Raw genomic sequence first — 17,750 nt, forward strand, 5'->3', positions numbered from 1 at the left:
TCCTGTGTTGCTCTACATATGACATTTTTCTGGTATTCTCCATCACTGCAGATAAATTAGGAGGTAAAGACTGTCTGTGCATACATTTAGTAATGAAAAATACGAGACCCATTGCCACTGTCTTGATTTCTGTAAGATGAAACTTGGACATATGCGGAATGTTTCATTATTGTGGTACTAACCCTTTTTTGTTTTACCACAGATTTTTTTTCATAAGTCTTGTCTATTTTAAAATAACTTTAAAGTTGAGAAAATATATAAGCAGATTAGTAATTCAAGAGGCTTCTGATCAAATGGCAAGTGAAGAATAAATAACAGCAAGGCACAGCGTACCAATGTTAATTAACAACTACAGTGCAACTGAAACCACATACGCACAAAAATAATAGTTTCATATGTGCATTTTACCTGGGGAAAGACATCTATATTCCAATATAGTAGTTTCACTCTATAATATAAAAATGCTAAATTCCACATTTAAATACCTATTGAAAAAAATTGTAAGCTGTCATTACATAAAGTTAATAAGAACACCGAGACTTTACCTTCTGCTACCATTGAATTTGCCTGTGCATGCATTATCATTGTAACTTTTAGCTTTTACAGTATTGTAGTAGAAGGTTATGATTTTTTTTTTTAAGAAAAAAATGGAAAAAAATAAGAATATATACTTAATTATGAGTTTATCTAGTTAAGTCTATCTGTTGGCTAAACTAAGAGCAGTGAGGAGGACTGAGATCCTGCTTTTGCTACAAGCGGACTTACATTATCTTGATGAGCAGGGGAACACATCTGTTTACATTGTGAGGGTTGAAAAACTTCCATGAACACAGAGACATTTCTGTTTTTGAAGAAAATGCACATTATCTAGAAAATAAATTCAGAACTTTTATTTTATTCTATTGTTTCAAGGATCAGGTTATTGTTCCTAATCTAAAAACAATGGTTACACTTCTCTCAACAGCCCAGTTTCTATTTCAGTTTACACCAGAGACATCCCCTGACTTATGGCTGAAATCCTTGCTGTGTTTCAACCAGCATTTTTTCCCTATTTTTTTTTCTTCTGTCTTCTGAAGAGTAATGGAAGCCCCTGGGGCTGAGGTTGCAATGGCCTCACAGTTGTTGATAACCATACAAATTGTACAGTTAAATGTGTTGGCAAGAGGCTTGAAAGGAGTATGAGGTGGGAGAAGGATATAAGTAAGTGGGAGGGAAAATGGGAATGTAAACATTAAATGGAAAATATAGAAACATAAGGAATAAGGAAGGAAAAGAAAATGTTAGATTATAAAGAAGAAAGTGGTGGCAAAGGACAGAGCAGAGAGACTGAGACACAATGGCAGAGTAGGAAAGGAAATCCTGTGACATCTGAGATTGGAGGAATCAGTTTATCAGTAAGTGTTTACATTTCAAACCTGATATTTATTTCAGTGTGTAAACTGAGGGCATCTTCTTCAGATGTCAAGATCATTGCATAGATCAAAAAAATGCATACCTAACTAAAACAAATGTTCTTTTCACTAATCTCATTGTATGGCTGGTGTGAATTATAATATTGAAAATTAAATTTCAGATACTGCTGATGGTAGGAACTATGAGGTGTTTGCTTTAACAGCAAATGGGCTCTACCTCTAAATGTGTAGTTATGTTTATGAAATAGTTTTTTGAGACATGAGCAGTGTGTTTATTTGATTTAAATGACCAGCCTAGCTGTGAAATTTCAACAGTTTTTTTTCACAAGATATTTCAAAGCCTCTTATAATTGTAATGCTAAATGTAACATGCATTTGAGGATTTATTCAGGTACATGGAAAAGAGCAAGTCTGAAATATTGCAGAGTCTATATACAGAATTTATATGGGATTTAATGGATTGGAACTTTAGTCATTCCTGTGCTGAGATAAATTCTTTTCCCATTTTGTATTGATTAGTTACAAGATAATTCCAAGTTATCAGGTAGTGGTAACTTACCTGATGTTATTCATTACCTCAGGTACAGTCTTTATCTGTACATGCGAGATATTATATAGGACCCTGTGTCAAAAGTGTGCTGGATTGACAATGCTCTCTTAGTTTTAGTTTTTCTTCATAGTTTTGTATGTGGAAGGATGTGTGTTTGTTTTCTTGTTGGGTTGTTTTGTCTTTTTAATTCATGCCATTGAGACATCAGTCTAAAGAGAAGGAAACTTGAGTTTCCTTGTGGGAAGGCAGAGCCGGAACCTGTAGGATTTCTCTGTGGTCCATCACCAACTGAGTTATAGGTTGGCTGTTTGCTGTGTTACCTTCTTCTGGGAGGAACAGGCAATGAGATACATGCAGATGTGTTTGCTGCAATCTCACTGCTAACCAGGTGTCATTTCTCTCTCAAATTTTCCATCCCTACTTCCCCTCTTCTCCATACTTCTTATTTTCTGTCTCATTCCCTCAGCTACACACCAGTTTTTGTCTCCCATGCTGGTTCCTCTTTCTCTCATTCTCCTAATCAGTGTAGACTTCTTCATTCCAGCAGCTGATCTTTCTGCTAGACCAGCAGGGATTACATTGGCATTTGGACCAAGCAGGCCTTTTCAGGACTCAGCTCATTGCCATCACCTTGAGCATCTCTTAGAAGCAGGGATCCTCAGTAAGAGTCTTACTGCCAGGGCAAGCCAGGAGATAAGTTTAGGAAGTGTAAGGGTTTAAGAGTGCATACAGCAAAGGGAACAGAATCCTATTTTCGTAGCGCTGTGACTGGACTTAGATATAAGCTGTCACTGGTGAAATGGCTTTGAAACAAAACCCAATTTTTATCCTTGGTGTAGGCATCTGCATAAATGTTGTCTCATATACATTTTTTAATTTTTTTTTTAGGATAATTTGTAAATGTATGGTAGTTTTATGAACTAGACAGTCCCTTGGTTACTCTGTATTTTGTCGAAAAGATGTGCTGGGTATGTGCAGGGGCACTTCATTTGTCTGGAGAAATAAAAAAAACAAACAGTGAAATGCTATCACAAGATGGCTTTATGGTAATTTCTGAAATAATGGATACAGTATTATCATTTACAAAATGTTGCATTGTTGGGAAGCCCAGCAATAACAAGAAGGGCACAGTTAGAAATTTACTTTGTCACTCTCCAAACCTGAAATATTTCAGGTTATCGTATACTTGCAACGTATGCAATTATTAAACTGCTAATAATTTTGCTGCTAATTATACTAACATAATTAATCATTTAACTGCATATTTTAATGATGCTTTCATCAGTGTTCCTTCAGAACTCTATTTCTGTGTTGGGTCTCACTGCAGAAAGATAGTTAAATGGAGTACTAGCCTACTCTAAGTGTTCTTAGCTTCACCGCTTGAGATGCAGCTACAGTTTTTGGCCAACTTTCTGCTGTATTCAGTGCAGTTCAGCAATTCCACAAGCAGGGGGATGTGTGTCTGCGGCACTGAGTGTTCTGCGGTTTATCCTTTTGGAAATGGATTTATAATCTAAATTGTTAACTTCGGTCTGAAATATCCACACTGGCCCTGCAGCCAGGGTTTGCAATGTTCTTTGGTGGAGGGGGGCATGGGATGGTGTGCCTGGAGCTAACAACTGAACGGTTTCTTTTTGGCCCTGATGTTTTAGGGGTCTGCTACCATGTCTTTCTAGAAGGGGACTTCCAGCCCCACGAACGACTGAACAGCCAGTCATTAGGGGAAAACATCACGCTCGCTCAAGGTCGAGTGAGCACTCTAGTATCAGACCCTTATGCTCTGTACATCACCTAGCGCCCGGAGGGTCGGCGCCACCTTCTCCACTTCTGACAAGGTTGCTATTACATGTCCAGCACAGCTTTCATGTTCTGCCTCCCAGGTGTCAAGTGTGGTGTTGTACTTTCCTGAGCATACATGGCGCATTCACTCATTCTGGCACTGTAGATTATCCTCTCTTCATGGTATTTACACTTCTCCCATATCCTTTATGCTGCCTATCTTCACCATCCAGATGGTACTTCTTCCCGTTGATCTTAAATAGCTATGCAAAAAAAGTTGGCTGTTTCATCCTTCCATTGTTGTGTTTTGTTTCGTATCCATCTGAAAATTATCAGAGTATTTTGCTTGAACACTGTGCAGGAAATCACATCCTTCTCTCACTTCTAACTCTCAAAGGGAAAGTCGGTTGATCTACATAGTATGAAAGCTACCAGTATTTTGATTTTGTAAAAATGTGTTACTTAAAATTGCAAGCTACCTACCTGTACCTTTAGCATGGTAGATAAACTGTGCTTATCCACTGTAGTGAGTGTGATATGACCGTAACTGGCAAGGATGTTTAATTAGCAAGCTGTCCCTCTCAGCAGTCTCCTCCTTCTCACCTTTGCTTTGCTTTCTTAAACTTGTTCCCCAGTTATTAGCAAGGGCCCTATTGCTTTTAAATGCAAACTTGCCAGTGTTCCAAAGGTGCTCGATGTGTTAAAGGTGCTGTATGTGTGTTTAAGAAGCCAAGTAGCCAAGGTGCTCTGAAACAGTGGTAGCTAGAATTTAGCCAAAGTTAAGGTGGTTACAATATTTGCTTAGGTAAGAGTATTAAAAATCTTAGACTGTGAGCGTGTACATGCACATACACACAATTTCTGTCTCTCTCACACACGCACAGACACACAAATACCAAGGCTAAAGGTCTTTTTCCTTGTTTAAGTTCAGGGGAAAATAACATGTTATCCCATTAGATTCTTGCTGTCCAGTTCTCTGTGGCCTGGTGCAATTAATGCATCAGCACAAAGGGAACACGAAAGTTAGTAAAATGCAAAGGTGGCATTTTGGATTGTCTTTGTACCAGTGCAGGAGAACAGTACAGTTGTACTCCCAAATTGTGAGTCATAATCATAAATGGTTCTTAGAAAACTGATTGTAGTTCAGTGGTTTTTGACTAGAACATTTTTAAAACAACAACAGCAAAAAAGATGGAAAATGTTTGTCCTTAGTTGAAGGCAGTTAGAGAAGATAAAGGTGAAGCCATATATGTTTGCTAGTTATCCAGACGTGAGTACATGCATATGGCATATACCAAGTGCAAACTTCCTCAACCCCATCTTCTCTATATGCAATTCAATATGTGTTTAAAACTTAGACTATATGAATTCTCTTCCTTTGGGTTATTTGACTTTTATGTTCATTTCATCTGCAGAATACATCAACAAGGAAGTCCCACACAGTCTCCTCCTGCAGACACGTCCTTCAGCAGTCGCAGGGGAAGACAGCTACCGCAAGTTCCAGTAAGAAGTGGCAGTATAGAGCAAGGTATCAAATAATGAGCTTATGATAGCTCTAACTCTTTGATTTTTTACCTTTCTTCACTTTACTTGAAGTCTGCTTTCATAACTACATGTTAAAAGCTGTAATTCTGCCAAACAGAAGAGAATGAAAGCGTATTTGTAGTCTGGAAAGTCTAGAAGATTTTTAACTGGTGGACTATTACACATGGTTTAATTGCCTTAATTTTCTAGTAGCCTTTTATATTTGTCTACTTTAAAATTTCTATTAGAGCTGTGGTGGTTTCCATGGGCACATCTAGTTTGTATTCAGACAAAGAAATCAGAGGCAAAGATTTTGACAACATTTTGACAGTGTTATTAATGTATTATTTTGTGGTTTATATTAATTGATGTGCATTGTTAACATAGATTAATGATAAACAAATATCGTATTATCAAACATACTGTCTGGAGTGAGACAGATTCAGTGAGTCTGAAAGCATGAAAACAATCACCACAAGAAATGTGAAGGCACAGGTCATCAGCTCTTCCATTCATAAGAATAAACTGCTCAGGCAATGGGTGCTGCTCTTTTTTGAAAAAGACCATGTAGACCTAGTGGCTGTAGAAGATGTTCTTTTCAAATATCAAATAGGTATAAATATCACTGTTTCCTTTTCTAGCAACATACTGTACATAGAGTATGAGCTATTATATTAAAATGAAATTAGTTTTAATTCCACAGTGGGTAATGTGTGTACATTCAGGTTTACTTCTGTGTTTAAAACTTCTGTTTTCTCATTGAATACAAGCAACAATTGAGATTGCCATATACTGCAAGTTTTTCTTCTATGTGGAAATGAAAGAAATGCTTCTGCTGCTGATGTGTTGTAGTGCCTTATAGAACCCTTTACAGACTTCTTTCGTAAATAGATAATGTTACTGACCATGACCTTTTTATCATGTTAGATTACCATACATTTTTGTATGAGGTACAACAGCTTGCATTAACATACAGTCAGCTTGCGTTAATTTTATTGGCTTGAGCTGTGATGGCATACTACACTTTCAACTAACGTGTTCTTGTTTTATACATGTGGTTATTCTGAATGATCGGTAATCTAGTACAAGTAGTTTTTATTCATTTAAAACTTTACATTTGAGTCTTCTCATTATATTTCATAGTGAAATAAGGACTGTCTGGATTGTAAACTAGTTACAAACTGCATTTACAGTTTTTATTTCTACATGTGAGTAGGTTGGGAGCTCTTTAGGGAAATGTAATGAGAGCTGAATTTCAAACTTCTTTCATGTTTCTTCTGCAGTTCCAGAAATTGGTACAATATATAATGATGAATCAGTTTTTAATTTATGTTGGCTTTCCTGTGGGTATTCCTGTTATCTTTCAGCTGTTCTTGGTAACTAGTGCGTTGAGAATAAAATGCTAGTTTATGTTTTGTTAAAGATGTTGGAAATGAAAGTAGAACTTGACATAAAAATTAGTAGAGATGCGTTGTATGCAGAAGAGCAAAGAAAAAGTGAACTTTAAACAGAAGGTTGAAGCTACTGTTGGTTTAGAAACTTGTCAATGCCGTGAATATCTGTAAAGTAATGCTGTTTCACTGAACTCTTATTTACATTTGTGGTTCATATGCTTGCGTCTTATGTAGAAAATGAACAAGTAGGATATGACATATTTACTTTGTTGTTAATTATCATACTGCCTATGTCACTATGGCCATATAACTGTATATGGAATTGAAGGCGAAGGAGATTTTCCTCTCTAAATAGTATTTTGGTTTTGTCTGACTGGCTTGTCCATTTGAAAGGAAAGCTTTCCAGTTTTACCCATGTTTAACACTTGTTGTTCAAGCTGAGAATGTATTTGCAGGGAAGTACTAAAGTTAGTAGATTTTATAAAATAATTTTAAAATGCTTCTGAAAGTATCTTCTGAAATAAGTATAGCAGTGTGTATAAACTTCAAGCTTCTGCAGGAAAGTGAATTCAGCTTTAAAAACATAATATTTGTTCTGGTTTACAGTATCAAATTTTGATGTCACTTTCACCTTTTTAATCCCTATCAAATGAGTTAAATGGAGTGGCTAGAAGTTATTTTACTCTAATGTAGGATTGAATCCAAATATATCTGTCTGTGAAAGAGTCTCACTAACTATACTTGGAACTGAATTGTGACTTAATGACTTAAATTCACAGTCACTACGGGTATAGATCAGGCCAAAATCTAGTGCAACCCACAAATGTTATAGGAAGAAGCATTTCAAAATTCTTTGCATTTTCTTCATTTAAATATAAAACTATTTACTGCTAGTCAGCATTGACATCCTGTGTTTCAAGGAAATCTGGTATGATGTAAGGTATAATTTGTGTAGTAAATTTTGTAGTTTTCTTTTTCTTTTTCTTTTTCTTTTTCTTTTTCTTTTTCTTTTTCTTTTTCTTTTTCTTTTTCTTTTTCTTTTTCTTTTTCTTTTTCTTTTTCTTTCTTTCTCTTTCTCTTTCTCTTTCTCTTTCTCTTTCTCTTTCTCTTTCTCTTTCTCTTTCTCTTTCTCTTTCTCTTTCTCTTTCTCTTTCTCTTTCTCTTTTCTCTTTCTTTCTCTTTCTCTTTCTCTTTCTCTTTCTCTTTCTCTTTCTTTCTCTTTCTCTTTCTCTTTCTCTTTCTCTTCTCTTTCTCTTTCTCTTTTTCTTTTTCTTTTTCTTTTTCTTTTTCTTTTTCTTTTTCTTTTTCTTTTTCTTTTTCTTTTTCTTTTTCTTTTTCTTTTTCTTTTTCTTTTTCTTTTTCTTTTTCTTTTTCTTTTTCTTTTTCTTTTTCTTTTATTTCTTTTTCTTTTTCTTTTCCTACTTCTTTTCCTATTTCTTTTTCTTTTCCTATTTACATAGTCAAGAGGCATAGAGGAATCCAGTAAAGTAATCTTATTACTCTTTGAAACCACTATTTTGGAAAAAATGAGAGTTAATGAAGAAGCACTAGAGTGGTTGTGGTTTTTGTCTCAAGGAAGTGTGATTTTTTTAACTGTTTTCTATCATAAGTGATAATATCCATGCTAATAAGGTTTCTTCTAGGACTGACACAGAATCTTAAGCATTCAAATTTATTTCATTGTAAAGTTTAGAATGAAACAGTTTCATTGTTTCTATCAAATAATGTTCTCTTAATTACCCTTTTGTTTGAGTATCATAAAAAGTCAACTTGTGACTTGTTTCAGTAGGTCCTTGTCAGTAGTTCCACTGTATAAAAGACCACATAGAAGAAAGCCTTACAGAAGAAACCGAAATAATGGTCTCCATTCTGTTAGAGATAAGGGGTTGGTACTACTGATCAGGAGCAGAGAAAAATCTTAAGTAGAGAAAAAAGTCTAGTCTAAGGATTATCTTTTCTTTAAAACCTCAAAATAGCATAATTACACACACTCACAAAAACAAATAAACCAATAACAACAACAAACCCAAGCTTCTTAGTGGTTCTAAAGGCTGCTTTGACTAGTTTGGAAAAAATTAAAAACATGCTAGGTACTTTCACTTGGAATGGTTCTAACTAATAATATTTTTAGCAACTCCAGTACATACAGACTCTTTAAAGCAGTTACAGTTACAGGAGCCTATACTCCTGTGGTTTTTGGACTACATGATCTTTATTTTAATCCCAATGATGTTCAAGGAATGTATGACTATATGTGTTTCCTTTGCAACCCTGTCAGCAGTAATTCCCAGAGTGCAAGACACAGTGGATTGTTATTGCAACTAAAGGTCTTGTGATTCTTGAATATGAAAGTTAGTCTGGCGTAGGTGTGTCTCTGTGTGTTTTCTGAAAGTCACAATTCAGTAGTCATTACCTTAACTTATGCTACTTAACAAGCATTATTTATTTCTATGCTTTATCTGACAATTTCATAAAATGACCTAATAACGAAGATATTTTGATTCAGTGACTAAAGCAGTGAAAATCTAAGTTATAAGGGCAATGCTGTGCTCTCCATGTCATCTTGTGCCAAACTGTAAGAGATTTGCATCAGTGTTTCTTATTTGCATCATGTTTGAGTGGAACTGTGCAAATCACTTAAGAAAGTTGAGGGGCGGGAATTCTGCATTGACTTTATTTTTCGGCTGTTTATACAACAACATTGTTGCATGGTTTTTAAATGATACTTTTATACAAAGCATATTTCTGTGATATATATACTTAGTCCATTCTCTGTCATAGCAACTATCAAACCTCACAGTAATTTTCACTTGGATAGGGTGGGCCTCTACACTTCTGCGTAACGGTTAATCATGAATACTGCCTGAAGCTCTATAGCATTTTTCTGCACTACAGTAGATGGTACTAGGGATAATATTCAGAAATATTACATGTGAAGAAGAAAAGACATGTTATGTACTATTGAAGTCTATGAACCAACAAGCTAAATGTGTGATGATGGCTTGTAGTATAAAAATGAGCTAACTCAACCAAAGCAGGTCTTTCTCCCTGTGTATTCTTCTATTTGACTCTTCACAGCATGGTTTCATTTTCGTAGTCTCTACAATGTGGTTTCATGTTTCCGAAGTCATATAATGACAGTAAGGATTGTGATAATCAGCAGCCTATTTACTTATAAAGAGTATCTGTAAACATAACTGAACTAGTGTGTTTGTATGTTTTCAGTGACACCTGTTTACAGCAACAGGCCTTACGCAGTGACCTTTAGAAAAATGAAGCTGTGACCAGCATTAAGTGTTGCTGTATGTTGGCCCATGTCAGAAAAAGCTGCGTAATCCTTGTACATAGCCTGTATGCAGGTTGAAGTGCATGCGTGTGTGTGTGCTGCTGTTTCATGAAGGAAAGCTGCACTGAAGTCTATATTGGTAATGAATGGGGCTTATTGGTAATGAATGGGGTTTATTTTTATAAAGTGCATATGCATAATATGTATATAAATATATGTACAAATCTTCAGTGGTAGTTACAACGTACAGGAATGAAATGTTTTCATGCCCAATGTTCCTTTTAACAAAAAAGAATCAGAATTTCATATGGAAAATCAGTGTGTTGTGAAATAATGGATTAGAGTTACAAACATCTTTTTATATTTAATTAAGATCTTTAAATATAACTAGAGAAAACTATTCATTGTATATGTATTTGATCATTGAAATGTTATTGCAGTGAGAGTCTGGCTTGAATAATGGTATAAGATCAAACCCTTGCAGTTAAAACGATTTTTAGATCCATCAGTGAATGGCAAAAGAAAAAGAATAAGTCATTTCAATTTAGCTTTTAGTCTTTTAGCATTGTTTGTTTTGTCTCCATATTTCTGGTTTTATTTTGAAATTCTTAGGTGACACTGCATATTTTGAGGCAGCTTGTGGAATCTTTACCCTCACAGGAGACTTTTCTCTCAGCATTGCTAACTCTTGCAAATTAATTCAAGCCTCATAATCTTTTATGTTTTCAGTTAACAGAAAATAAATTTGTCACACTCAGTATTACAGAAAAGGCTTCAGAATCTAAAACAAGGCTACATGGTTCAGGAGTTAGAATGATACTTAAAGCAATTTTAAGATTTTATGTCATTTGTAACTTTGGGTATGACAATACTGCTTTAGTGGAATATTTAAAGAGTCCACAATCTGGATCTCAGTAACTTCATTGTTCCTGTTAATTTTAAAGAAAAAGTCATAGGCTTTATTATTTGTCATAGTTTATCATTTTAATTTTCTACATTACTTTTACATGTGTTGGAGTACTGCCTACTGTACATGCCATTGTCACATGTAACACATTTCTTTATCTAACTTTAAATTTGCTGATTTCTTTTTCTGTTCCCATCATTCCGTGCATTTAATTCATTGAAGAACAAGAGAATTTTAACTCTTCCACAAAAGGTAAATATTTATGTGATTTTTTACAAATGTTTGGCAACTGTTTATACTGGCTTTTCTCTTAATATATTCCATGTCAGTATATAGTATTTATTTAACAGTATTTAACAGGTGAAAAGGATGTTTCTTAAGTATCTGTATGCTATGTTATCCCTCTTTAGAATCTGAAAGTCATTTCTCTTGTGATTTCTAATTTTCCCATGCAAATGCGATATGCTAGACTTACCAGGAGTAGTCATAGCATTTTACATGGCTCAGAAGCTGCTTGATTGATTTAAAGTTCATCCAAAGACTAAGATTTTACCTAAGCTCTTCTTGAGCTCTGCACAACAGCTGGTTCTAATACAATTGTGATGATGCAGCCATGGCTCTTTGCATCTGTGAAGGATGTTTCATAGGTCGGGGCTTAGGAACAGTTGAAGGTGCTGATGGCCAGAAACTATCCTTCCTATGCAGAGACATTCTGAAGACAAGTTAGTTCAATATGAGCTGTATTTTATTTGCATGACAAGACCTTGACACTCAGAAAGCTGGGGGTGTTGTAGGGCAGGTTTCTGCGGGCAGGCAGACAATCTGCACGGGTGTAGCTTTGACCTCCTATGAATTCCCCCTAGCATGTGCTGATACCAGTGAGTCAGTGAATGCAAACAAGGCTGTGCCATGAAGTGAGAAATACAGCCTGTCACATCCCCACCAAGGTATGTTGCAGAGAAGTCCCATTTTTATTTTTTTTTCCAAAAGTAGCAGTCATCTCAAAGTCAGAATGAACCTCGGAGAGAAAAAAGAACAATTTAACCCATTTTCATGTTAACAGCAAAATACTATACTGCATGAACATTAATACAACAGATTAACCTTTTCTAAATTCTACTTGAGTCCTCCAGATTTGGGGAAATTCTGATCTCAATACAGTCTTTGGTGGGCCAAAGCCAAATTATGCATTCAACTTGAAACAGAATATCTACTACAACTTTACGTTGTGAAAGGATGGATCCCACTCATGTGTTCATACTTTCTTAGGTAAAATACAGCAGCTGTTTTACTAGCTATGAACTCCAACATCCAAGACAATAATGGGGAATATGTTTTCACAATAACGTAAAAAATAAAGTGAAAAATAAATAGTATTTAAATTAAGTATAAGCAATTGCAGATTATGTTGCAGTGTTAAGTACGTACTGTGAAATGTCTTAAGAAAGTGTTAAGAATGGTTAATTTTGTAATTTATTTGTCGTTTTTGATTTCTTCAGTATCTATATTTCTTTCAAACAGAACAATACAAATTAATTATATCAGTTTATTGTTTGTGACTCTTCAAGTTCACAAACCTTGCTCTGTGATTTGGACTGCAGTGGATGTTTTACTGTTTAAAACAATTGATTTTATACAGATAAACTAGAACATGCCTGTAAGAGGTTTGTGAAAGCTCATTTCCACAGGATTTGGATGGATTTGGCCCAAGTTTTGGCAGTGTTTAGAAGGTGGTGGGATCTCTGGACACCTGGGTTCCTCTGGCTCACAGGAGCATAAGGCTGACCGCAGATGCAGCCCAAAGGCAGAAAAAAGTTGGGCAGATGAGTTGCTGGGGAAGTGGAGTGGTGGCAGTTCTGGGGGGCCATGCATAACCTGAAGTTCACCTGACTTACATTAGTAAGTCACCTCTGACTTTCCCCAGCACAGTATAAGAGAGGAGAGTTGGTGAATGGGAGATGGAGATGGGGGGTTACAGGATGTTATATGGCAAAAGACATAACTGTGAAGGAACGAGTATACTACAGGTGTGAACAAACCCCTGCACACAAGCTTACAGAAGACACAATACTTTCTAGTCAGGTAGAGGGACAAGAGCTGCAGGACATCTCCCTCACTATCTACAATGTGTAGCTGATACATACTTTTTAAAGTCACATATTTAGAGAAGGGGTTAACAAGTTCTTTATCTTAAAAACAAATTGATTTTTCAGTGTTACTAACCTTATATTTCAAAACATCTATTTGCTCATGATTTCAAAATTTTGTATTTTTTGTTTGTTTGTTTTTGTTTTGTTTTTAATTTCCCAGTTTAGCTTTCTGTGGATTTTTAAAGTCCTGAAAATTATCACAGGGATACTTCTTATGTGCATAATATTGCAAAATCCAGCCTGAAGGCTGAGAAGAAATAACTCAGAGCTTCTCTGTTATTTCTGAAATGCTTCATCCTAGTCCACCAACAGCATCAGTTCCCTCTCTTCTATGAGTGCTCCCTTCCCCTCTCCCCTTCCCTTACCTGCTGCGCTGGGGAATTCTCCCATCCAAGTCCTGCTGCTGCTTTATTCCCTTGCCTTTGCTCTGGATATTGCCTCTGCCGTTTCTTCTCCAGCTTTTACCTTTCACTGTCTCAGTCCAGATACTGCTTCTTTTTCCCCAGTTTCCAAACACAGAACGTCTAAGCAGCACAGGGAGGGCAGCACTCCTGACTTTTCAGTGTGGAAAGGCATACAGGCCTCTGCACTGCATTGTAGCTCTTTGTCACTGTTCAACTTTTCATCTTAGTGTGAAGAATATGTAGACTGAGAGAGAACATGTTGGATCTCTGTTGGCTTCTGGGGTAAGTGCAGTTCCCTGTTGCCCTGCCAAAATGTGATGTTTCCTTGTACACAAATGGGGAGAAAACCACATGGGGGCAGAGTAGCAATCTCCGTTGCTAATTGGCAGATCTGTACCTTAGTAGTCCCGGCAATAAGCAATATATTCCTCTGGTTGCTGCCAGCAATCCAGTATTTGTTGTAGTGCTTTTGGATGTCCTGAACCTCAGCTTCTTGAAAGAGCTAGTGAAATCCATTTTTTAAAAAATTCCTGGTCATTTAGAGATATGATGGGAGTTAACAGTGCTCTTAGAAAGCTACCACAAAATAGTTTTTATGAAATAAATTTTCATTTCAACTTACTTTTCAGTAGCTGCATTTGTATAAGCAAATATGTAAGACTTTTAGACTGTTTCACTTAGTTTGCTTCATAAAGAAAGCTGTTAAGGGTTACAGACATCTTAACTACTGATGCCAATTTCTTCTTATTTTTTAGCTTACTCCAACAATTAATAGTGCAGGTGGATGCATCATCCCTGGAAGTGTTCAAGGCCAGGCTGGATGGGGCTTTGAGCAACCTGGTCTTGTGGAAGGGCAGGGGCGTTGGAACTAGATGGTCTTTAAGGTCCCTTCCAACCCAAACCATTCTGTGATTCTGAGGATTCTGTGTTTGTTGCAGCTGTTACCATTACATGAACTAGTACAGCCAATGCTAAGATACCCGTAGGTTTTCTGTAGTTCTAAAAAGACCAATGTGGTTATCAGCTTTAATCACAGATCAGGTAATGTCACCTGTGGTTCTGGCATTAAACCCATATTTGGGTTTTAGCAAGAATGACCTTTTAGAAAGGTATTTTCACTTAATCACTGCAAGCAATGAAAGTTTGTTCCTATGCTTAGCCACTTGTTTTTTTAAACATGTCATATTACTTATTGGACTTTAACTTCTTCCTAACTACTGGACATTATTGAACCTGTGTCTGTTCAACTGAAGAGCCTTCTACTCTTAGAAATCTTCCCATGCGTAAATAATTACAGCCCCCATCAAGTCACATATCTGCTTTCTTTTTAGTCATTTCCTAAATCTCTTTCTGCAAGACTGTTTTCTGGACTTTATAAAATTCTCATTACTTCTCCCTTAATCTTCTTCAACAACAGGATGCTTGGAATTACAGTCTTCCTAAAATATCTGAATCTATTGACCTTAAGTTGAGTATCTCCCAGTCCCCGTGTTTTCTTTTCAATGTCCTAAAATTCCCTTTCTCTTTAAGACATTTAAGAATTTGGTGTTCTTTTTGTAACCATAAAGAAGTGAGAAAGTTTATCTTCATGTTACCTTGCCTTCTCTCTTGCATTATTACTTGCTGCAAAGCAGCTGGTCTCCACTTCCAAAATCATGACATTTTGCTGGAGATGCATGTGTAGCACAGGCAGTAGTTCAGTGTTGGGTGGAAGATGATTTTCCTTAGAATCTGGTGATGGTCAAGAATCCAAGATGGTCACATGGCTACACAGGAAGTAGTTCCAGTGCTAAAATAATCATAATCCCTTTTTTCAAATGTATGAACGAGTTCTTTTGAAATATTATTTATTGTCAAGACTCAAAGTTTTTCAAATTCTGCAGAATTAGGCTGTCTTTGATGATCATTGTAATGTGAAAGAGGTGGATATCTAAACGTGTAAACTTGCAAATTAAAGACTAGAGAGCTATAAAAGACAAGCTCCATGCTAGTTCAGTATTGCTGCCTAGGGTACAGTCCTTATTTAAATGAACCCATGTTTCATACATTAAGTGATCAGTTTAGTAGATGGGCACTAAATGGCATTATGCCATTTAAGAAATTATGCACATAATATATAGCTTAGTCCTTCTTTCAAACATTAAAGAGGGGATTTAAAAAACTCAAGATGAGTTTCTTTTGCACTTCTCACTACTGCTAGTGCAGCTTTGGTAGTGCTCACTGACTTTCATAAAACTGGTCTTAGTCTGGTTTTGATACCAATGCAGGTTGAAGTTATTTTAAAGTCAGATTTTGTGCATTGTTAAATTCACATTCTTTGGATGGCAGAAATATGCCGTATGTGGCATTCTGTCTATCTACTAATTTGGTGTAATATTTCTAAAAAAAAAAAAAAAAGAGAGAAAAAAACTAATAAACTTTTTTTATCTGCCATAACATATTTTTAGTATAGTATATTGCTTATGGTTCTGCTATTCTGTACATATATTACATAAGGTAGCATATATTCTGAATGGTTAGTATTCTAGCTAGGTGTAACCTATCATCGGTTGAACACCAGATAGGGGTTGAAATATATACTAGTTCTCTGAGGACATAGATAGAGATGAGGGATGTCAACTACTTGATGCTATCAGATGTAATCCTATAAACCTTACCGCAGTGCTGACATATTAAAAGGAGTATGTAGTATATTGGATAGGAACTCTTTATCAGGAACTTCATTGATAGGACAAGGAGTAATGGTTTAAAAGTAAAGTGGTTTTAAACTAAATAGTTTTAAAATAAAAGGTAGATATAGATTTAGAAAGAGGGTAGATTTCCATTAGATATAAGAAAGAAAGTTTTTATTCTGAGGTTCATGAGGCACTGGCACAGGTTGCCCAGAGACGCTGTGGATGCCCCTTCCCTGGAAGTGTTCAAGGCCAGGTTGGATGGGGCTTTGAGCAAGTGGGAGGTGTCCCTGCCCATGGCAAGGGGGTTGGAAGTAGGTGATCTTTAAGGTCCCTTCCAACCCAAGCCATTCTATGATATAAATTCTTAGTAAACAGATAATCTCTTGGAAAAATTAAGAGATGGCCATCTCCTTTAAAATGAATACATAAATTTATTTTCTTGGAGGGTAGTTTGCAGGCTGAAAATAAGAACTGTAGTTGTTTATTTCTTACCTCCTGTTAGTAACATAGTATGGATTTGCATATTTTAGACAATCAAAATACAGCATGTATTTTATATGCTTTTAGTAAAAAGAGAGAATTTCTTTCCCTATGATGGAAACATGTACCAAGAACTGCCTTTAATGTTAATCAAAACTTCTATTATCACAAGAAATACATGCAGAATTTTTGTGAGATTATAAGTAAAGACAAACAAACTAACAAAAAAGCCCTCTCCCATTAGGTACTCACATTAAATTGTTCTTTTTCTCATGCCATTATCGCCTCAGCAAAGATTAGAAATCTAGATGTTAGTTGTACTTGCAGCATATAACAGAATCCTTCAAGATGTGTCATGAATTACAGGTGTACATGAATTGCACATGTACAATGAATACATGAAGTACAGGGTGCACAGTCTTCAAAAGGATGTTTCTTGAATGACATCTGAGGAAAAGACCCAGGTAGAGCTGGTAGGCCTCTAGGATAGGAGATGGTCTTAATCTTTGTGAGATCATATCTTTTTGCTCTGAATCCCATTTACAGTGGAAGGCAGATGGGACTTAGCGAGTTGAATAATAAACTAAGTGATAACTATGGGAACTTATGTCTGTTTGATGGAAAACCATTCAGAACTACACTGGGCAGTTAATTCTTGGTAGCTTGCTGGGTTGACCCCAGCCAGCAAGTAAGTACCCACAGTCTGTTTGCTCCCAGCCTCCTCCACAGCTGGATGGAATTGCTGTGAGAGAACTGGAAGAACAAAAGTGTGTAAAAACTTGTGGGCTGAGTTATAGACAGTTTAATAAGTGAAAGGAAAAAAAAAAATTAAAAAAAAAATTAAAAAAAGGAAAAAAAGCAAACTGCCAAATGATGCAAAAGCAATTGCTCACCACATCCCACCAGCAGACTAATGCCCAGCTCATCTCCATGGAATGGCTACCTTGGAAAGACAGTATTATTGCTGACCATGGCGTTAAATGGCATGGTCATTTAACCTCCTTTGGTGAGTTGGGGTCAGCAGTCCTTGTTGTGTCTCCCCCTGGTCGCTTCCCACCCCCAGCCTAGTTGCTGGGGGACAGGATGAGAAACAGAGAAGCCTTTGATGCTGTGAAAGCACTGCACAATAATATCTAAAACATTGGAGTGACACAGATGTGAAACACAGCACTGTATGGGCTGCTGTTAA

The 17,750-nt window shown here is 36.2% G+C and overlaps 1 protein-coding gene across 47 annotated transcripts in view; it reads left to right on the forward strand.

The window, feature by feature from the left end:
- RIMS1 (regulating synaptic membrane exocytosis 1) overlaps positions 1–17,750 on the forward strand; it is a 317,413-nt gene that overhangs the window by 221,019 nt on the left and 78,644 nt on the right. For 24 of the 47 annotated variants that reach the window (XM_083830868.1, XM_083830867.1, XM_083830840.1 and 21 more), the window contains one exon: positions 5,157–5,269. In XM_083830868.1, the coding sequence (XP_083686994.1) occupies positions 5,157–5,269 (113 nt within the window). Of the gene's footprint in view, positions 1–5,156; positions 5,270–9,914; positions 10,085–11,074; positions 11,105–11,715; positions 11,800–17,750 lie in introns of those variants that run through there. The other 23 variants (XM_083830826.1, XM_083830837.1, XM_083830848.1 and 20 more) reach the window with 6 other exon arrangements.

Source organism: Anser anser (genome assembly GCF_964211835.1).
Source record: "Anser anser genome assembly, chromosome: 3".
Taxonomy (NCBI): Eukaryota; Metazoa; Chordata; class Aves; order Anseriformes; family Anatidae; genus Anser; species Anser anser.